This window comes from Nansenia antarctica (genome assembly GCF_963989245.1).
Source record: "Nansenia antarctica genome assembly, chromosome: 2".
In the NCBI taxonomy this organism is placed as follows: Eukaryota; Metazoa; Chordata; class Actinopteri; order Argentiniformes; family Microstomatidae; genus Nansenia; species Nansenia antarctica.
Window position 1 is genome coordinate 6,332,472 of NC_137675.1, and position 23,406 is coordinate 6,355,877.

The window sequence follows — 23,406 nt, forward strand, 5'->3', positions numbered from 1 at the left end:
GGAGAAGGGTCCAGCTGCAGACATCAAATCCATCACCCGGAAACGTGATGTACCATTTGGTTGGGGCGCGTCATCGTAAGCGCGTCGGTAAGAAACCGCGAGATTTTGAAGACTTGTGTTCAATCAGGAGGCATTGTGGCAATGCATGCATTATGTACTGATTGTTTGTCCAACATTCAGAAAGGATTGGCTTCCCGAAAGCTGGAGTGGACTTAAATAGACACATTTCCAACACAAGGAAAGAGAGACACAGAGTTCTATCAGCATGTGAAATGTGCAACAAGAGGAGAAAAAACACTGGACAAGGTATACACCAACATCAAACGTGCTTACAAGGCTAGTCCGCTAGCTCATCTAGGCATGTCTGACCATGTGTCAATCCTCCTGATCCCAGCATACACTACCATGGGGAAAAGTGCTCCCATCACCACTAAGACTGTCAGAACCTGGCCAGAAGGGTCCGCTCCACTGCAGATCTGCCTAAATGACACCCCATGGCAGGAATATGAGCATGAGGACCTGGAACAGTACACGTCGTCAGTTCTGAACCACATAGTGAACTGCACCAACTCAGTCACCGTGGACAAACGGGTCCGGGTCTACCACAACACGAAGCCATGGATGACTGGGAAGGTCCAAAAACTGATCAACGAGAGGGACAACGCCTTCTTCGCAGGGAAGAGCACACCGCTGTACAGCACCACCAGGGCTAACCTAAAGCGCGGAATCAAAGCGGCCAAGGCAGACCACAGAGAGTAGATTGAGGAATGCTTCCTGAGCAACGACTCCAGGCGGATGTGGCAGGGGGTTCAGCACATGACAAACTTCAGAGCCAACAGGCTCACAGCCGCAGAGGACGACCCCCTGCTGGCGGGAAAGCTGAACACCTTCTACGCCCGGTTCGACGAGGGGCGAACGGAGGTAACCACAACACAAACACCACTCTCTCCAGCTCTCAGCAGCCTCACCCTCACAGAGCATGAAGTGAGACGCGTGCTGAAGGCGGTGGACCCAAGGAAAGCCTCGGGGCCGGATGGCGTCCTGGGACGGGTGCTGAGGGACTGCGCCGACCAGCTGGCCGGGGTTTTCACCAACATCTTCAACCAGTCCCTGTCCCAGGCCACCATCCCACCCTGCCTGAAAACCTCAACTATCATCCCAGTCCCGAAGAAAAGCACGGTGAGCTGCCTAAACGACTACCGCCCGGTGGCACTCACACCAATCATCATGAAGTGCTTCGAGAAACTAGTCCGGGCCCACATACTCACACGCCTCCCGCCCAACCTGGATCCATACCAGTTCGCCTACAGAGCCCACAGGTCCACAGAGGACGCCATCGCGACGACTCTCCACGCCACTCTATCCCACCTGGAGAGGGGAAACAGCTACGCGAGACTGCTCTTTGTGGACTTCAGCTCCGCCTTCAACACCATCCTTCCAGACAGGCTAGTGACCAAACTACTAGACCTGGGTCTACCACACTCTATATGTGCATGGATCAAGGACTTCCTGACCGACCGCCCCCAGAGCGTGCGGGTGGGCCCCCACACCTCCACAGCCCTCAGACTCAGCACTGGGTCCCCCCAGGGCTGCGTGCTAAGCCCCATCCTCTACAACCTCTACACCTACGACTTCACCCCCGTCCACCCCAGCAACTCCATCGTAAAGTTTGCAGACGACACCACCGTGGTGCGATGCATCTCGGGGGGGACGAGGCGGCGTACAGGGATGAGGTAGAGCAACTGAGCAAGCTGTGCAAGGTTAACAACCTGCTGCTGAACAAGTCAAAGACCCAGGAAATCATCGTAGACTTCAGGAGGAAAAAGTCCGAGATCCAGCCCCTGCTCATCGACGGAGAGAGCGTGGAGAGAGTTTCAACCCTCCGATTCCTGGGGATGCACATGCGGGATGACCTGACCTGGAAGGACAACACAAAAGACACCATCAAGAAGGCACAACAGCGGCTATACATCCTGAGAGTCCTCAGGAAGGAACACAGCAAGCAGGAGATACTGGTGACCTTCAACCGCGGCGCAGTGGAGAGCATCCTCACCTACGGCATCTGCAACTGGTTCTCCAGCTGCACTACCGCGGAGAGAAATGCGCTACAGAGAGTCGTGAGAACAGCACAGAAGATCACCGGCGCCCCCCTCCCCTCTCTGGAAGAGCTGTACAACACACGCTGTCTCAGGAAGGCCTCCAAGATCTCCAGGGACCCAACCCACCCTGGGTACGAACACTTTACCCGGCTGCCCTCGAAAAGGCGGTTCAGGACCTTGGCCGCAAGGACAAACAGACTGAAGAACAGCTTCTACCACAGGGCCGTCCAGGCCCTGAACACAGCAAAGACCTAGGTTCTGGGCCCTGGACAGTCTGGACGGATTGATGGCAGCTGCTGGACTGAAAAAAAAACAGGTGTAATGCTGAGGCACAAATATGTACATTTCAAGCCTGCAAACTGCGACACTTTAAATAAATGTGCAATAACACTATTGTGCAATATGACAACCCTAGTCGTCTATCTGTACAGTATAGTACAGTGGATAGTGTACATAGCCTTTATTTATGTAAACCAGCTCCTTCCCTTCTTGTGATTTTTTAAAAAGTGTTTTTTTTTCTTTCCTAACACCAGGGGAGCCACCCCTCCTAAATTTCGTTGTTTGGTACCTGTACTGTAGCAATGACAATAAAGACCATTCATTCATTCATTCATTCAAATCCTCCTGATTGAACTTTTGCAAATAAGCATGATCGACCGACTTGCATGGTGTGAAGTGGTTCTGAAGCAGCAGTGGTACGAATGTTGTTCCTTTTTTCTCTCCTGTAGGAGGTGTGTACTTCTTTGTTTGACTTAGTTTTATTCTTGGTTGCCCAGGGGTGTTGCTGAGAAAATTGTTGCGGGATCCTGGACAGAGAAGACTGGTCTGGATTTGGAGGTATTGTTTGAATGTTACTATCATATTATAGCTATAGTCATAATTACCTACTATTCTCTAACTGTAACTTTTCTTCGTACAGGGGCTTCCGAGGCAGACCAGTGGCAATGACTGTGGTGTCTTCATGATAATGGTGAGTTATGGTAATGCCACCAAGTGATATGGCACACTTGATTGTTCCTTAAAACCATCAAAAAATGTGTAAATGTATGCAACAATGACTGACCACCACTTAGACCTGACCAACATTCTGTTTGTGCATTTGCAAATAAAAAGGTGTGCAATAAAAGGTATTAAGGAACATTCATGTGTGCAGACCTCTCATATCACTTTCCTATGGAGTTATCAGCCATGTACATTTCATTGGATGTGTGTGACTACCTTCTCACTGAGTTATAAGCTGTCACATGGTAATCTTGTCTTTGTGTCTTTTCTCATTACAGTATGCCTGGTATTTCGCCATGGAGGCTACCTTTGACTTCAGCATTGTAAGTATTAAGAAAACAAGAACCCATTATATCAATATGCTATAAGACTTTGAATGCAAATTGAGTAACTGCTTTTTCTTTAGGATGACATGTCTCTCCTGAGAAGGTGGTGGTGTATTGTCCTGGTGGAAAACCTTGGGCTGGAAGGGTATGCTGCAGTGCTACAATAATAATAATTGTATTTGTACATTTATTATCAAGAGGACTTTGGGGTAACACCTGGCCCTACAATTCAACCTTCCGGTGAAGATAATGTGTGTTAATTTCAGATTTGGAAGGAAGTTTGCTCACTTTAGTGAGGAAGGCAGAGCGACCCTTCACGACAGTGTCCCACCTGTATTCAGGACCTATTCAAGTGTTAAAAGGAGTCATGCAAGCAACACCATGGTCAGTGCATCGCTCACTAAGTATCTATGACCGTGTGCCTGTTTCTGAATGGGCTACTGCTCCTAAAACACATACTCCATGCAACTTTATGGCACATGCAATATGTTTAGTGGTACTGTGTCATTCTGAATCCAGCCTGGATCTCTTTTTGAAGTAGTTAACCCTTTCATGTAAAACATACTGGCAATAATGGTGGACTCTGTACAGATGCCACTGGACACTGACGAGGACCACGCGTACTTCAAGAGGCCTTACAGCTTTCCTCCTAAAGAATTGGTTAGTGTGAATGAAGTTTATTGCATACAAACATACTATCCACCATTCACAGCTGTACACATAGTCATGCTTACACCTTGCAGACGACACCACCGTGGTGGGATGTATCTCGGGGGGGGACGAGGCGGCGTACCGGGATGAGGTAGAGCAACTGAGCAAGCTGTGCAAGGTTAACAACCTGCGGCATGCGAGTGCGGTGACCCAGAGCAGACCGCCGACCACATAATCACCATCTGCCCCTTATATAGACCACCCTCAGAAGCCAGCCTCTTCGACCTAGAACCAGAGATGCGGGCATGGCTACGCGACACCGAGTTGGACCTCTGACGTTACACGAAAGAAGAAGAACCTGCTGCTGAACAAGTCAAAGACCCAGGAATTCATCGTAGACTTCAGGAGGAAAAAGTCCGAGATCCAGCCCCTGCTCATCGACGGAGAGAGCGTGGAGAGAGTCTCAACCCTCCGATTCCTGGGACATCACATGCGGGATGACCTGACCTGGAAGGACAACACAAAAGGCACCATCAAGAGGGCACAACAGCGGCTATACACCCTGAGATGCCTCAGGAAGGAACACAACAAGCAGGAGATACTGGTGGCCTTCTACCGCGGCGCAGTGGAGAGCATCCTCACCTACGGCATCTGCAACTGGTTCTCCAGCTGCACAACAGCGGAGAGAAATGCGCTACAGAGAGTAGTGAGAACAGCACAGAAGATCACCGGCGCCCCCCTCCCCTCTCTGGAAGAGCTGTACAACACACGCTGTCTCAGGAAGGCCTCCAAGATCTCCAGGGACCCGACCCACCCTGGGCACGTACACTTTATCAGGCTGCCCTCGAAAAGGAGGTACAGGACCCCGGACGCTAAGACAAACAGACTGAAGAACTGCTTCTACCACAGGGCCGTCAAGGCCCTGAACACAGCAAAGGCCTAAGTTCTGGGCCCAGGACAGTCCGGACGGATTGTATGGCAGCTAGTGCTGAGGCACAAACATGTACATTTCAAGCCTGCAAACTGTGACACTTTAAAATAACGTGAAAAAATACTTTTGTGCAATATGACAACCCTAGTTGACTATCTGTGCAGTATAGTACAGTGGATTGTGTACATAGCCTTTATTTATGTAAACCAGCTCCTTACCTTCTTGTGATTTTATGCTTTTTCTATATTTTTTATTTTTTTCCCTTTCCTAACACCAGGGGAGCCACCCCTCCTAAATTTCGTTGTTTGGTACCTGTACTGTAGCAATGACAAATAAAGTCCATTCCATTCCATTCCATTCCATGTTAGAGTTGGGGGCGGTTATACATACAAAACATACACACTCATATATATTCTTCAATCTCTGCCTCAAACAGAGCGACAGTGCAGCATGGGCTCTACAAAAACGTCATGTAAATAGTGTTGCCAGATTGGGCAATTTTTGGTCACGTCCAGGCAGGGGCGCCGCTAGAGATTCTGGGCCCCATGACAGAATATCATTTTGGGCCCCCCCACCTAAACCACCCATCAACCTAAACCCAGTTGAAGTTGATGAACTATTGATGCACTGCAAGAAATCCAATGATGGACATCTTTTGTAAATGTAATTTAAAATTACAGTTAATACAGGAATCAACAATTCAGCAAAGAAATCTCAACATTCTTTAACTTATTAAATTAAGACTTGAACAACACAAGGACAAAAGTATAATTAAATGAAGATTGGAACCCAATTATAAAAGTATAAATCACACAAAAAGTAAAAAATATAATTTTAATGGGGTGGTATTGTGTCTAAATAAATGTAGATCTTGTAAAGATCAGTTGGCCATAATACTGTCAGGATTAGATCAATGAAGAATTACAGCAGAGAGATATTTACTGACTCAGCATTGCTTGTTTCACACAAAGACAAACGTGTCTTGTACAAGAGGGAGCAACACAGACATGGTGCCAGCGAAATTGAATGTGAAATGGGAAGATTTTTATTTTTACACTGCGGCAGTACTGTGGAATAGTATACCTGGAGAGCTAAAAACTATATCTAGCCTAATGCACAACGATTCAAGATAGGAGTAAAGAGATCAAATCAAATCAAAGCTAAACGCTGGGCCTTCTTAGTAGCAAAATCTTTAATAAGATCCTTGAAATCTAGTGATGAAGCCAACTTGCTGTGCTGCTGCTGTCATTGTCCTTTGTTACTTCTTGCTCTTCTTCTTCTGCCTCTTTACATCTTAATTTTTTAAATTTTAATTAATTTTGCCATTTAGCAGACGCTTTTAATCCAAACAATTACGAATTACAGGGACATTCCCCCTGGAGTAACTGAGGGCTAAGTGTCTTACCCAAGGGCACACTAGTAGTGGTGTGGTTTCAGGCGGGATTTGAACTCACAACCTTCCGATCACAAGTCCAACTCACTATCCACTACTAGACCACCACTACCCCACCACCTCTGCTCTCCTCTCTGGCTGCCTTGCTTGAAGAGGGCCCTGGCATGGAGTATCCATAGGTACATAATTCATAAGATGTCCTATAATAGTATTAACATAGTAATACATACATTACACCAGATTAGCTAACTTAAATGTTATCTAGCTAGCTAACAATATTACTAAGATGCCAGTGGTCAATGTTATTGCAATTACTGGAAGAACTATTAACTAAATATGAATATTAGCTAAAGTTGTATTCAATGCTTGCATGGTAATGCAGCATACATTAAAATATTCTAAATATGTTTGTTAACCCCAAACTCCTACTGCCCACCTCCTTCTCCTTCAACTGGGAGGTGCATCTGTGCATGACGTCATTAGCATGTAACATTATACTAGCAAGAGTGCATAGCTGCTGGATACAAATTCACTGAGCTCTAATAACCTATATTTGGACCAAAATTGCCCTCATCTCATACATTTAACTGAAATTATACTGACAGTGCACTGTAAGTTAACTATACTTGAAGTTGATGTTAATTAGCTATAGCGAGATCATCCACGCAGTGATTAGATCACTAAACCACTGTTTTTAGTGATTTTTTTTACTTTTCTCTTTTGAGACCCTGACTTTGGCTTTGCCTTTCACGACATCGTCCACGCACGCACACGTACATTTGATGCATTTCCAATCTGGCTGTCCTCCATCTGTCCCACACACATACTACAGCAGGACATGTTGGTCATGGAAACCTTGTCAGAATATTGGCGGTAACGTTCCTCTAGTCTAGCAGCTCGCGCGTGGTGGACTGAATCATGCAGTGAATAAATAGAGGGGTAAATAATCAAGATTCATTTTGTTAAACATAGAGAAACAAAACTCCAGTTTGTTTCTTTTGTGACTTTTTTAAATACATAGAATTATAATTTGAATTCGGCTACATTAACGTCCTTATGTTAATAATAATAATAATAATAATAATAATATTATTTATATATATATATATATATATATATATATTTTTTAAGATTCTCATGGGCCCCTGTCAGTGCTGGGCCCTTAGAATCGTCCTAACTTACCACCCCCTTAGCGGCGCCCCTGCGTCCAGGGTGGATTCCGCAGCTTTTCGACTGGTTGGAAATGGTCAATCCCGTCTGGCAACCCTGAATGTAAATGTTTCCCCTCACCCTGTGAAACCAGGGGGTATTCCATCAACGTCGGAAAACCCAGCATTATGTTTAATAAGTCTCGCGAAATTTAACAAAATAACAACAATAAAGTTGTGTTATTGTTCGAGGCTTATCACGCTGTCTTCTTTGCTCTCTTTTCAGAATGTCATACGGTAATTGTCCACAAGATGGTGTCAGAATAAAACAAATCATGGGTGAGGTTGTCCCGCAGAGAAATATACATGTGTAGTCGGTTCAAGAAGCTCGAAGCACATGCGGAAATGGTATGACTTGTATAACGAAAGATTTCCCTCCTCCCACCTAAGTCTACCACGCGAGCAGGTTGCGTCCAGTTTAGAGATCGGGGAAAATGCGCAGCCGGTACGCAGCTAGAGGCCCGTGAGCATGTTGACGAGCTGAGCTCTGTTCAAGATGGCTGCCCAGCGGAGAAACTTGATGCAGAGTGTAAGGACTATTCTTTCCCTTTTCTAGACAAACATACTGACAAACGTTACGCTATCGAACATGCTATTTTGCTTGGTTTATCTAGTTATACGTGTCCCTCCCAAACGTCTCCTGAAACAAACGAGTCACCAGCCGGGTTGCAGCATCATTAGCCACCCAGCTAGCTAGCTATTAGCCACTGACTGTCAGTGTCAGAATCCTCTATTTCTGCTTGACTTCTTCCACATTTGCTCGGACACAGAATAGGCATTGGCAATGCAAAGTGAATATAAAGAAGAATGGCTTTGCTCGCTAGCTAGCTAGCTAGGTTGCCAGGTATGTGTTGCAAGCATATTATGCCAGAGCCAAATGTTAGCTGTCAAAGTCTCAACACCTTGTGTTCCCTTGTCATAACCGAACCTGGGCACGGTATCCATGCATCATTGGATAGAGGCGAGCACAGCCTAGGCAACGCTTTTCTGCTATATTTGATCATGTGCGCCCCCAAAACAACATGACACCACCATTACAGCTACTAGATCAGATTCATTAGATTCAACTTTATTGTCATTGCAGAGTTCAAGTACCAGATAACGACATGCAGTTTAGCATCTAACCGGAAGTGCAAATAGTGATATAAAACATGATATAAAAACATGACAGTGACAGGTACGGTAGTTAGAGGTATATAGCCTACAGTTATGAGCTATGTACAGTTAAGGTAGATGTACAGTTAAGGTAGCTATGTACAATATGGCATGTACAGATGTATAAATAGTGGCTATATCAAAGGAGGTATGTGCAATGTACAACAGTATGATATGTGCAAGGTCGATTATGTGATGTTAAAACGGTTTGGTTTAGGCTAGGCCTAGGTTTAAAGCTGTTTTGTTCTAGAGTTGACATCATGCGAGTGTCCCAAAGGAACATGCCTCAGTCAACACCCTTGTTGTTGTCCTCTCCTGACGGCTGCAGCATCAGAGCTGGACAGACGACCTGCCCCTCTGTCACATGTGTGGGGTGGGCACGGCCCCCAACTGTGTGTACAGCCCCGACGGCAAGAGCTCCCAGAGCCACCCCAACGAGGACGGACACCTCAGATTCAGGTAGGCTGTGGTCGTTGATGTCCCTTGTTGACCCTCTCACAAGTCTTTATGTCCTTGGTCGACCCTCTCACAAGTCTTCATGTCTCTGGTCGACCCTCTCACAAGTCTTCATGTCTCTGGTCGACCCTCTCACAAGTCTTTATGTCCCTGGTTGACCCTCTCACAAGTCTTTATGTCCCTGGTCGACCCTCTCACAAGTCTTTGGGCCAATCCCAATTCACCCCTACGGTTTCGTTTTGCGCGTTCACGTTTAGGGTAGGGGTGTCCCAATTCATATTTCATCGAGGGCTAGGGGGAAGGGGGAGGGCTATCCACGGCTTCGTTTGGAGCGATTTCTCGACCAGACTATACCATACCCCTACCTTTCACCATGCATTGCGAATCATCTACAGCAATCTTATTTCGCTCTCCAATGCGGAAGACAGCCACAAATGTCATTTACTTTTTCTGTAATTACTTTCAATGATTTGAAAAATTATGATAACCATCTTATTATCTTAGTTTAATGTAATTTCAATGCATTATAGACCTTTTCTTTATAACAAGCATAACAAAAAAATCGCTTTTATGCCAATTTTCTGTGTCTAACCTTACAAGTTGATTTGTGGATGACAGTCGCTCATCTGACATATTTCCATGTCTGATGGCATATGTGTCATATTTAATGTGATTTCAATGCATTATAGACCTTTTATTTACAACAAGCATAACACAGTCGAGCACGCAGGGAATTGCCGACATGCGTGAAAGGGAGCAACACAATTATCTACCGGCATTTGGCTCATGTGTGAACGGCGAAAATGCCAAGCACAGCCTTCCCATAGAAGGCATGGCATGGAGCGCGATTCACATTTTTCCGAGATGTACAATCCTGTTTATTTAGAAATAAATTATTACCTGTGGCGTTTGACAGCGGATGATGGTAGACATATTTAATGTTAAGTTATCTATCTAACATTAGGCTAATTTGTGCATGATGAGTCGCGCTTTGACCTAGTTCCAGGTAACATTTCCCCCCCTTGGAGAGCAGTGAGCGGGAGACTCATCAAGGACATGTAGTTGACTAATGCAGTGGACAGCGGCTATTTCTCCAGCGTTCCTGTCACATCGGATTTCGGAACGCCATAAAAATAAATCTGCGCTTCCTGTAAGTCATGCATTTTCCCATGTTTCCCTTTGATGGCATATGACGCCGTAAATTTAACTAAAGTTCAGCCGCGAAGTTGTTGCACTGTTGTCCTATATCAGTGCAGACTGGCAGGATAGGAGCACAGGTTTCATACAGGTTAGAGCGCCGTTATTCTGTCATGGTCTGATAATGAAGCATTGTTCTTTTTTATTTGATGACTTGTTTGATCGATTGATAGCGTAAAACCTAAGTTGTGAATGAATTGCGAGCGTCAATGCTTTTCTATGATACATACTACTGATGACGTATCAGGGTCTTGAAGGGTTGTCCCATTTCATAGGGAAAGATTTATTTACTTATTGACTTATTTTTTTTATTTCAGTAGTCGAAAGATTTCAACCACTACGGCTTGTGGCTCTGTTCCGAGGCCTTGGCTCAAAATCGAGTGGCACTCGAAAACGAGCCATAGGGGTAGAAAAGGGAATCGGGATTGGGCCTTTATGTCCTTGGTTGACCCTCACAAGTCTTTATGTCCCTGGTTGACCCTCACAAGCCTTTCCTCAACTCCTCATCCTCCTTTCTCTGCGCCTCTTTCTTTAACTCCATTGGAGCCTGACCTTCTGCTACACAGCTTTTTTGGGAAAAGGAGCCAGAAGAAGCAAAGCGAGTCTTTTGAGATGCGGCCATAGTCTCTCTGTGGTTATAATCCCTCTAGAGCTCCAAGGCCTCTACGGGCGCGGGCGGAGTAGGAACCCGAGAGGCCTGAGACGTGTGTTGTTTTGTGGTGTTGTTTGTTGATGTTGAACAGACTATTTTTTTGCGGTGTTGTGATGTCTTGGCCACCCAATCAGAGGCGAGGACGGCTGTTTCCTGTACGGCGTGTTCAACGGTTTCGACGGGAGCCGCGTGGCCAGTTTCGTCGCCCAGTGCCTGACGGCCGAACTTTTACTGGGCCAGCTCAACTCCACTCACACCGACGCAGACGTCCGCAGGATCCTCTCACAGGTGAGTGTCTGTGTGTGTGTGTCTGTGTGTGTGTGTCTGTCTGTGTGTCTGTGTGTGTGTGTGTGTGTGTGTGTCTGTGTGTGTGTCTGTGTCTGTGTCTGTGTGTGTATGTGTGTGTGTATGTGTATGTGTATGTGTATGTGTATGTGTATGTGTATGTGTATGTGTGTGTGTGTGTGTGTGTGTGTGTGTGTGTGTGTGTGTGTGTGTGTGTGTGTGTGTGTGTGTGGGCGTGTGTGGGCACAGGCGCGAACACTCTGTCAATTTTTACAGCTGCGTCAGCCACACTGGTACATGTGTGGGTATGTTTCCTGTTATGAAAAGCATATTGTGTGAATTTGTCTTTGGTTGGTGTTTCCAGGCCTTTGATGTGGTGGAGAAAAGCTACTTTGAGACGATCGATGACGCGCTTGCCGAGAAAGCGAATCTACAGACCCAACTCCCCGAGGTAAACATTTGTTTGGTGTCTGGTGCTGTTCAAGATTAGGGAAGTTAATTGGCTTCAGAAATGGCTTCATTTCTATTACAGCATAGTTGACGACTTCCATTTGTATTCCATTCACCCAGCTCAATGTAACATAGACAGCTTTAATAATAATAATAATAGCGTAGATTTATATAGCGCCTTTCTCAAACCCAAGGACGCTTAACAGAATTCATAGACAGACAGTCAGACAGACAGAACAGAAAAACAAAGCAAAGAAACAAAGACAACAAGAGTGACAAAACTAGACTAGGGGCCAAAGGCCTTGGAGAACAGGTGGGTTTTGAGGACTGATTTGAAAGTGTCCAGGGTAGGGGCATTGCGGATCACTGTGGGGAGAGAGTTCCAGAGGGTGAGAGCTGCGACACTGAAAGCTCTGCCCCCGAAGGTCTGTAGGTTGGTGCGGGGGGTGGAGAGTAGGGCCATGCCTAGGGACCACAGGTTCCGGGAAGGGCTGTGTTGACAGGCTTTAGCCTATTGCATACCCAGCTCAGACATTATAGTAGAATTTCCCCACCCTACACCCATCATGAGGCTGCTACCACCTGGCCACACATGAAAGTGTAGAACCTCGGTGCACAGGAGGAGAGATAGATTGGCGTTATCAACAAGACCGCCTTCTCATGAGCGCTGCCTTGCCCACTCTGGCTTACATCTAGCTGAATCTGATCACCCACACAGTTCAAGGTAGCTTCAAAGTAGCCAGCTTTTTTTGTGGTTTTCTCCCACGTATTCTAGAGAAGAGAATGCTGGGCAGTGTTCCTTTTCCATTGACACACACACACACACACACACACACACACACACACACACACACACACACACACACACACACACACTTCCTTTTACAGTTTTCCTTTTCCATTGACACACACACACACACACACACACACACACACACACACCAAGCTGATTGAGAGAATGCCAAGAGAGTGCAAAGCTGTCATCAAAGCTAAAGGTGGCTACTTTGAAGAATCGGAAATTATAAAACAAAACAATTTACTTATTGTTTAAACACATAATCCCATATGTGTTCTCGCATAGTTTTAATGTCTTCAGTATTAATCTACAATGTAGAAAAGAATAAAAAATAAAGAAAACCATTGAATGAGGAGGCGTGTCCAACCTTTTGACTGGTACTGTCAGTAAAGTGTCGTCTATCCACCAGTCATAGGAAAAAGCTATCTATGCTCGGGCCTGGAGCCATTGGCAGTCGTCCTGCTAGAAGAAGGAAGATTTTTAATTTAGTTTAGTTTGAAGCTCCTCTGAAGAGCTTCCAATGACAAACACACACACACACACACACACACACACACACACACACACACAGAGCAGACTTCTGATGATTGTGCATGAAGTTTCATCTCAGATGATTGAACCAAGAACCCTGAAAGGTAATGCTCCGTTGATTACCATAGTAACGACATTTTATGGCGGGGGGTAATGCTTAGCCATTTAGAATGAATGTGCTCATCAGAAACAGAATGGTCTCATTAGCCACCTCATCCACCTCCGCTGACCTTCACCACTCGATCTCTTTTCTTTTCCTCTTCCTCTCTTCCCCACACTTTTACTCGACACTCTTCCTCTACCGTCCTCTTGTTTTTATTAAGCGGTGCAGCCACTTCTATACGTGGTGTGTGTGTGTGTGTGTGTGTGTGTGTGTGTGTGTGTGTGTGTTCGAGGCATGAGATTTAAACCAATCAGGAGTCGCCTATGCGTCACATTACAATACAATTGCAATACAATAGTAGCTTGAGAAAAACATGCCTAGCTTCAGACAGCTCTGTCTCAGAAAGTATAAATGTCACAGCTTAGATATTGACACCGTAGGAACCCTGGGAACCGTCATGCACATCTGAATATGTTTTGTGTATCTTAAAAAACTGTTGTGGCATCACAAGTTAGAAAAAATGGGTTTGAAATGGAAATTACCAGCTACCGGTAGAGTGGAGTTTTGAACATTCCACCATTTGTGTGAATGGGGAGTGTGGTTTTCAAACAACACTGGATATTTGAAAAGCTATAAATGTCACATTGTGAACATTTTGATTTTGTCTGTGTCCCTTATAAACTGTAGTCGTTGTCACAAGTTAGGAAATCGGTTTGAAATTCAAATGACCAACTGCCACTCCTTGAACAATAGCAGTGGAACTCTGTGAAACCAGCACCGCTTACTTCACCACCTGGGTGTGATTATTATTTTATTTTTTCACCTTGGCATCTGTACTGCTCGATATCATCTGTTCTGTCTCCTCATTCCATGTTTTCATTTACACTCGTCCCTTCCTTTCTTTCCCTCCCTCCCTTTCTCTTCTCCAGTTTCCCTCTCTGTCTCTCCCTTTGCCAACCTGTATTTAGATGTTGTGCATTCCCCCCCTCGCATCTCTTTCATCCATCCCCCATCTCTAACTATATCCCCTCTACCTGCCCCCCCCGCCTCTCTCTCTCTCTCTCTCTCTCTCTCTCTCTCTCTCTCTCTCTCTCTCTCTCTCTCTCTCTCTCTCCTAATCTTTCTCTACCTCCTATTCTCTTTTTGCACTAATTTTTCTTTTTTTTGGTTTATTTGTTGTTTGTCAGGGGGATCTGTCTTGGTGAGCATTGTGCCACCATATACGCAGGTCATATTCCCTAAGTGAACAATAACGTTGTGTTAAAACTCCCTCCCTCCCTCCCTCCCTCCCCAGGGTGTGTCTTTCCACCAGCTCTCCCCTCAGAAGATCTCTGAGAGGTTGAAGGAGCTGGAGCAGGAGGTGTCTGGTGGAGCCACGGCCGTGGTGGCTCTCATCCTCAACAACAAGCTGTACATCGCCAATGTGGGTAGGTACCACACACACACACACACACGCACAGTGGCGCATACACACACACACACACACACACACACACACGCACAGTGGCACATACACACACACACACACACACGCACAGTGGCGCACACACACACACACACACACACACGCACACACAGAGGCGCATTCACACACAGGCGCATTCACACACACACACACACACACACACACACACACAGAGGTGCATTCACACACACACACACACACACACACACACAGAGGTGCATACACACACACACACACACACACACACACACAGAGGTGCATACACACACACACAGAGGCGCATACACACACAGACACACACACACACACACGCATACACACACACACACACACACACACACACACACAGAGGTGCATACACACACACAGAGGCGCATACACACACAGACACACACACACACACACGCATACACACACACACACACACACACACACACAGAGGTGCATTCACACACACACACACACACACACAGAGGTGCATACACACACACACACACACACAGAGGTGCATACACACACACAGAGGCGCATACACACACAGACACACACAGACACACACACACACACACACGCATACACACACACACACACACACACACACACACACACAGAGGTGCATACACACACACAGAGGCGCATACACACACAGACACACACATACACACACACACACACGCGCGAATAATAATAATAGATTGTTATTTAAAAGCGCCTTTCTCAAACTCAAGAACGCTGTCCAGAAAACAAAGAGAAGCAGGACAAAAAACAAAACAAACCAAAACAGAATAAAGACACCGCAGATGAAAATGGTATTCAAAAAAAGAAGAAAGGTACCAGAGCTCAGGCAGCTATGGGGGATAGTGTTACTCAGGACCCATGCCATGCTGCACGAAGGCGAGTCTGAACAGATGCGTCTTGAGCAGAGCGACAGAAAAGCAACAGAAAAGACACGGTCGCCAACCGTACATCGGCTAGTGCATTATGGGTATGACGAGGACATCAGCATCGAAGGATGGGATACCACGTGCAGGGGTGTAGGGGTGGAGTAGGTCAGTTAGGTAGGCAGGAGGATCTTGAAGGAGATTCTATAGTTTATGGGGAGCCAGTGAAGTTGTGGCAGGTTGGGGGTGATGATGTGCTCCCAGGGTTTAGTGCGGGTGAGGATCCTGGCAGCTGAGTTTTGGACGTATTGTAGCCGATTCAGAGCCTTGCTGGAAACACCAAGAAGGACTCCGTTAACAATAATCCAGGCGAGAGGTGACAAAAGCATGGATTCATGTTTCAGTATCAGAGGTATCAGAGAGCGAAGGTCGGAGACGGGAGATGGTTTTGAGATGGAAGAAGGCAGACTTGGTGACTGACGTATGTGGGGTTCAAAGGAAGCAAGACCCTCCAGGTTCCTATGAGATCGTATCAAAAGCCGCAGAAAGGTCAAGGAGTACATTGAGTACATTGAGTACATTGCCATCATCAGCAGCCAAGAGGAGATCGTTGACCACCTTGACCAGAGCTGTTTTGGTGCTGTGCACCATTGTAGTAGGATGTAGGATTGTAGTGGTTCAAACAGGTGGTAGTGTGACATAATGGTTCTGGAGATGAGAGGCAACTGCCCGTTCTAGAATCTTGCTGAAAAAGGAGAGGTTGGAGATGGGTCGGAAATGACTGAGGTTGTCTGGGTCCAGGCCCTGTTTCTTTAAGATGGGTGTGACAGCAGCCAGTTCCAGTGCAGCGGAAAGCAGGCTAGCCTTGAAAAGAGAAGTGGACATGGGGTCCAGGGAGCAGGTGGATGGGCAAGGAGCCGCAGAGCAGCTTCATGATGGAGTCCATTTCCACAGGGGAGAAGGCAGAGAGGAAACAGGGAGGTGGGGGGTGGAGGAACAGTTGTATCAGCCGGAGGGATAGATGAAGAATGGGCGTGGGTGGGCGCTTGAGCTGCTGACGCCATCAATCTTACTTTGGAAGTAATCGATGAACCTGTTGCAGAGATCCGAGAAGGTGGAGTAGAGGGAGTTGTCAGGGGGCCTGGAGGAGTCTATTAATGGTGGAGAAGAGGACTTTGGAATTTCCTTGACCAGTGGATATCAGATTTGAGTAATAGGAGGATTTTGCTTGTGTGAGGGCAGATGTGTAGGTTGTAATGTGTTCAGTGTTTCCTCCAGGATTTTTTCCATTAGTGGCGGAGCGGTTATCTTTCGCGCGCACAGCGCACGCGTTTTTTTTTCTTTTCCGCGTGCACGCGCATAAAACGCGCACTGGCGCTCAAAACAAGGACGTCGTTTCACCAAAAACTACAGGGTGGCAACAATTATAATTTCTTAAATAGCGGTTAAGTCATTAAAGCCGAGCAGGTGATTTTATATAGAAGGTGATCAAATACCAAGATATCCTACAGCTGCAGCAGAACATGGGGAACGCGCATCACACACACACACACACACACAGAAAGATCAATACGAAGTAGGCCTACGTGAGAGTACACGCACAAAACCGGCTAACGTTACTCATTAACTGTTTACACAAGTAAAATCACAGTGTGACAGTCAGATGGAGCATTCGGTAAACAACAACAGCAAGGTAGCCTAATGCTATCAGTTGAGTTAAAGAAAACCAACTCTTACCTTTGATGACAGAACATGAGCCGTGTTTACCCGTATCTCCGCCGTTCTGTTCGTGGTGATTTTAGAGGCAATAGATTGCCTCGCATAATTGCTATGAATAGTTCTAAGCTAGGTGCTTGCACGTTAGGTGCGAGGCTGCTCGGTTAACCCATTAGCGGGAACATTATATTTGTTTCACAAAATAGGCTGATTTAGTTGACCATGAACATCAGAGACATACATTACGAATGTTCATTTAAAATACTCTATACTGAGCACTGGTATAAGAACATGAACCAGAGAACAGCAGTAAATGCAATAACCCACAGTCGTCGCTGATGATGTTCCGTTTTCGATTAGGATACGTTTACGGGATTAAAGGCACCGGCGACGGGCTAAAAGAGAAATCCGTTTACCAGCTTTTTACACGCACATGAGTTGTTGTAAGACTCATAAATGTTTCATTTCCACGGCAAAACAAACAATACACAACGAGGGTTTAGTACTACCACCGCATGATACAGCTGCATGTCATAAACTCGTGTAGAACAGCTGGGGAGTCTGAATATGTTTTCAACAAGGCAACAACTCTGCTTCTCACTCCAATTTTAAATTGAGCCACGACTGCTAAGCTAACTAGCTAGATGAGTGTAAGGTTGCGTTCGTAAAGTCGCTCTGAGAGCGCTGGAGCGCACACTGGGCCCGACGTCATAGAGAACCCGAGTCATTTGATTGGACGAGAGGCATTCCACGAGTGCTGATCGGATTTCCTGAGTGAATTTACGAACGCAGCCAGTTTTGAAAGCGCCTCGCCGCGCGCCGCGCGCCTGTTGAGAGATTCAGTCTCGATTGCAGTGCGAACACAAACGACGAGGTTAATTGCAACATTGTAACATATTGTAACCAACTAACTAACTGTCTGAATCATTTGGTGGCGGAGGAAATTCATTCGTGGCGGCCCGCCACCAATAAATGCATATAGAGGAAACACTGGTGTTCCAAGTAGGCGTGGTTATGAACGGTCAGACCTGTTCTCTTGCAAAGTCTCTCCTACTGGCGACCCCGGCCTTCAGGGTGTGAAGCTCACGTGTATACCAGGGGGGGAGGTGTGTGAGAAGGTGACTCAGCGGGTTTGTGGGGTGCCAGGGAGTCCAGGGTGGCAGGGTTTGTGGGGTGCCAGGGAGTCCAGGGTGGCAGATAGGGCTTTGTTGTCGGAGGTCACCATCGCAGTGGGAGAACACAGCTGAGGGACATGGGTGAGATGGGAGTTAAGGACATTAGTGAAGTCCGCGGGGCTGATGTTTTTAATACTCCTGCACGTCATGGTGCGCTGCAGGGGCGGAGGGAACAGGAACAGAGCACTGGATCGGCGATGTGGAGATTAAGGCCACAGAGGTTCGCGGGGGTGATGGACTGAAGTACCCACAAGGTCAAGTGTGTGGCTTTTATTGTGGGTGGTGTTAGTTAATGTGCTGGGTGAGGCTGAGGCAGTCTAGCAGGGACAGCAACTCACTGGAGATGGTGTCGTTGGTGTCCAAATTAATGTTACATTTGTTGATGGCATTTTAGCATTTTAGCTCATTTTAAGAGTGTCATAGCAAAGGGTCTGAATACTTATGTATGTGAAGTATTTCTGTATTTAAATTTTAATACATTTGCTGGAATTTAAAAAAACATGTTTTCACTTTGTCATTCTGGGGTATTGTGTGTGGATTGATGGCAAATTCTTTCTAATTTAATCTATTTTAAATTGAGTCTATAACACAACAAAATGTGTCAAAATCGAAGGGGTCTGAATACTTTCCAAAAAGCACATAGTACATAGTGCAAAGCACACACACAGAGAGCTGGGGGGTCATTTATAAAACGTACTGCACAGGACTGGCATAACAAAGTTGCGTACGTATGAAGGCACGTTTACACACATCCCACACCTTTTTCCCTTTCTCAATCACAATCAACCTAAATGTTGCGCATGTGAGCGAGCATCCTGTCCCACAGCATCCTGTCCCACAGCATCCTGTCCCACAGCATCCTGTCCCACCGCATCCTGTCCCACAGCATCCTGTCCCACCGCATCCTGTCCCACAGCATCCTGTCCCACCGCATCCTGTCCCACAGCATCCTGTCCCACCGCATCCTGTCCCACAGCATCCTGTCCCACAGCATCCTGTCCCACCGCATCCTGTCCCACCGCATCCTGTCCCACCGCATCCTGTCCCACAGCATCCTGTCCCACAGCATCCTGTCCCACCGCATCCTGTCCCACCGCATCCTGTCCCACAGCATCCTGTCCCACAGCATCCTGTCCCACCGCATCCTGTCCCACAGCATCCTGTCCCACAGCATCCTGTCCCACAGCATCCTGTCCCACCGCATCCTGTCCCACAGCATCCTGTCCCACAGCATCCTGTCCCACCGCATCCTGTCCCACCGCATCCTGTCCCACAGCATCCTGTCCCACAGCATCCTGTCCCACCGCATCCTGTCCCACAGCATCCTGTCCCACAGCATCCTGTCCCACCGTTTTAATGGCCATTGTTGCTTCAGTGAAACCTCTAATTAGTATTAATCCATACTGACGTGACGACAATGAAAGCAAATCCCGACAGGCTAAAAAAATACATTTCACCCAGTGAAATCCTGCGCAACAGTTCTGCGTAACAAACACGTGATAACAATAATGAAACTCGTATCTGCCCGACTGAGGCATCGAAAACGGAATCAGTTTAAACGTAATTTGTCCTACTGTTCACCATATTATTTATGAGAATACATTTCGTAACATGTAAGTATTGTTTAATAATGAACTATTGTAAAATAATTAATATTGCAATGTAAAATAATTTAACTTAACTGTACATAGCTCATAACTGTATATACCTCTAACTACCGTACTTGCCATACTGTACCTACCTATCAATCATTGTCATGTTTTTATATCATGTTTTATATCACTATTTGCACTTCTGGTTAGATGCTAAACTACATTTCGTTGTCTGGTAGGTGTTGTACTCAGTAATTATTATCAGTTGAATCTAATCTAATCTAATCATCTAATCTAATCTAATTACGTATCCAACGAAATATGATTCCTGATAAAACTGTACAACATATTTGAGGGGTTGTTTTGCAAAAACAGATATGTCCGTTTGTATTTATTATCCTAAATCATGTTTTTTTAGATAAAAAAAAGAGAGAGAGACAGACAGAGATAGTTTGGCTCGGTATAGAAACGAAAACCGATATACTGTATACATATACACTTTTACTTTCAATTCAGCTGAATGTTTATTGACTATGAGTAAAGCAACGTTCCACACTTCTGTCTGTGCAATATCCTTAGCTTAGTATTAGCAAGAACAGCACAGCAACAACACATGGATGGGAGAGAGAGGCTAGGGTACAGATGTCCAGCTAAGGTAAGGATATTACACAAATAAAAGTAAAGTGTTAACAGAGCAAAATGTTTGCATCCAGTTTCCAATACCTGTATTAACCTAGTTGACTTAATTTGAATAGAAAACATCTAATATAAAGCAGGGAGTCCCTGTGACGAGTTTCCATCGATGACCAAAAATGTTTGGAGTTTTCGTCGACTAAAACTAAGAAGGACAAAAATGACTAAACGTGACTAAAACGAATGTGCATTTTTGGCTTAAGTCTAAGACTAAATCTAATATAGCTGCCAAAATTAACACTGGATGACACAAGGAATGTGTAGGCAGAACAACGAGTTTCACCTCCCCCCTCTCATCTATCCATCTACATTCTGCATTTTTTATTTTTGGTCCTCACCACATTAGCCTAGTTTCTCTGATCGACGTCTTCAAGACTCCCTACGTCCCCCGGCCTCAACCCCCGAGGTGTAGGCCAGCGCTTTAGAGCCACGTACGACACTGTTCAACCTTTTAGACAGACTAAAACACATTTACACTGAAAAGGTTATATTTGTCTGAGGTAAATGACATGAAGAATGTTAAACAGAGCTTTTCTCCCCAGGTGGTTTTTGTTTTCAAATCTCTCAACTGACCTTTTAGACACACATGTTGAAATGACATTTTGGGGCTCCGATTCAAAACACATGTTTGAAATGATATTCCAAAATGCCCACCAGGGTTATTCGAGCTGTGTGTGCTCTTATATATGCACATGTTTGTGCATTCCCCGTGTCCTACAGTCGCTTCAGCCCAGAGACAGTACGTGTCAAAACATCTCTTTTTATATGATTTCACAGATCGAGACAGTCCATTTTGATGAGGAAGTGTTATTCCAGGGAGCCAGAGTAGAGATGGTATAAATTAATTTATTCCGTTCAGCAGCAGCACTCAGTGTGGGTCGATAGAACCCAGACCCATTCTCCCTAACCATTTCTCATACGGTAATTACAAAAGCCTGACCATTCCAGACGGCCATTTGGGGTCCTTTTACTCGCAAAAAGGGTATCCATCTCATTGCCTGTCTGAAATTCAGAGGCAAAACAAAAGGAAAAAAGACCCAGGGGTTTCTCAAGGGCGTCATAAAGGGCAGAGAGAATGAAAGTCATTTATTCAGGTGGAACAAGAGGGAATGTTCTCCGTCTCCTGTTGGGGGGGGTGGGGGGGTCAAAGGTCAAAGTTGAGAGAGTGAGTGTGGCCTTGGTCGGGGTTGGGGAAAGCGCTTCCAGCTGTGGGGTGATGATGAATGTGTCTGGCAGGTGGGCTCCTGTGACTCAGAAGGCCTAACCTGTATTATAGTACAGGGACTGACAACATAGTTGCCCATAGAATTGTTGGCTTGTATTTCTGCAACAGCTTTTCAACATTTTCGTACACTAACAATAACATTTGAGCATTTGTCTATACTTAAAAAATACGTACTTAATTTAAAAAAATAAACTTAATTTAAATACGTATTATAATAGGAAAAAATTGCATATTGTGCTGAAAGTGTGCAGTTGCAATAAAATGTTTTGTTTGTTTTTTTGCGTTATGTTGTTAACAACACCAAAAAACACACGTTCATTATTTTAGACTCAGGCAAATTACAGGCAAATATCAGTGTTGTTGTTTTTTAGTTTTTTTGTGACTTGTTTCAACCAAGCCTTAAATACAGCGACCTGTCTCTGACCGCATATCTGTTGGGTTGGGTTTGGGTTGCGTTGCGGTCCAGGTACCAACCGGGCCCTACTATGTAAGTCCACCAGCGACGGACAGAACCAGGTGATCCAGATTGGCAGACCTCACACCACAGACAACGAGGACGAGCTCCAGAGACTGGTGGCCCTGGGTAAGACTCAACATATAATATACAATCATATATAATATAATATATACAATATAATCATTGTTTAACTTGTCAGTCAATTGTTGGAATGTGGTTAAAGGGTTAAGTGCCTTGCTCAAGGGCACATGCAGGTCCCTCCTGAGGCGGGGATCGAACCAGCGATCTTTCAATTGCTAGCCGGCCTCTCTAACCTATTGGCTACGGAGGGGGGGGGGGGTCCATATAAGGCTTGCCTCGTTGGGGCAGGAAGTCCATATAAGGCTCGGGGGTGGAGCCAGTAGGCTGCAAGATACCTCCCTTCAGTTATCACTCCCCTCAGCGCTCCCTGCCGTCTGCCACAACAGAGGGAGCGTTCGTAAATACGCCCCGGAAATCTGCGCTCTGGTATCGCCATAGAGCGCTATCTGCAATCAGTTAATTTACGAACGGTCAGTTCAAAGTCTTTACAAACCTACTTTAAACAACGGCGGACACCAACGTTACCGTCATTTCTCTGGCGGCCAACGATTTGACGTTATGGTATTAATGTTAGTTAGCTTTCCGTTGCTAACTTTAGTGATGTTGACAGTAGATACGCATGAACTATCGTTGCCATTTCCGTCTTTTCAAATTAATTCAAAGTTCAAAGTTAATTCATCCCATGTATAAACATGATTATCACCTGTTTTGTTACACATAGAAGCGTGTTGAATAATACTCTCTAGAGTACCTATCAAGCCGCAACCAGAACATTTTGCAACGAGTTGCTCCAACGTTTCTAGGTTGGGATGTTCAGACGCTCTGACAAACCGTCTTTTGGGCGGGAGCACAGCATGCCCTCTGAGTGCTCCCAGAGCACAGTGCT

The 23,406-nt window shown here is 45.7% G+C and overlaps 1 protein-coding gene and 1 long non-coding RNA gene across 2 annotated transcripts in view; both read left to right on the forward strand.

The window, feature by feature from the left end:
* Positions 1-2,884: 2,884 nt before the first annotated feature.
* On the forward strand, positions 2,885-4,094 carry LOC308151202. Its single transcript, XR_013937284.1, has 6 exons — positions 2,885-2,936; positions 3,019-3,069; positions 3,380-3,424; positions 3,508-3,572; positions 3,694-3,811; positions 4,019-4,094. It is a non-coding gene; the product is annotated as an uncharacterized lncRNA (long non-coding RNA).
* A 4,000-nt stretch (positions 4,095-8,094) lies between these two features.
* The window catches only part of tab1 (TGF-beta activated kinase 1/MAP3K7 binding protein 1), a 24,828-nt gene continuing 9,516 nt past the window's right edge, over positions 8,095-23,406 (forward strand). The window contains exons 1-6 of the mRNA XM_080524422.1: positions 8,095-8,139; positions 9,094-9,224; positions 11,205-11,358; positions 11,720-11,806; positions 14,530-14,662; positions 22,449-22,565. Of these exons, the coding sequence (XP_080380548.1) occupies positions 8,107-8,139; positions 9,094-9,224; positions 11,205-11,358; positions 11,720-11,806; positions 14,530-14,662; positions 22,449-22,565 (655 nt within the window). The 5' untranslated portion in view covers positions 8,095-8,106. The remainder of the gene's footprint in view (positions 8,140-9,093; positions 9,225-11,204; positions 11,359-11,719; positions 11,807-14,529; positions 14,663-22,448; positions 22,566-23,406) is intronic.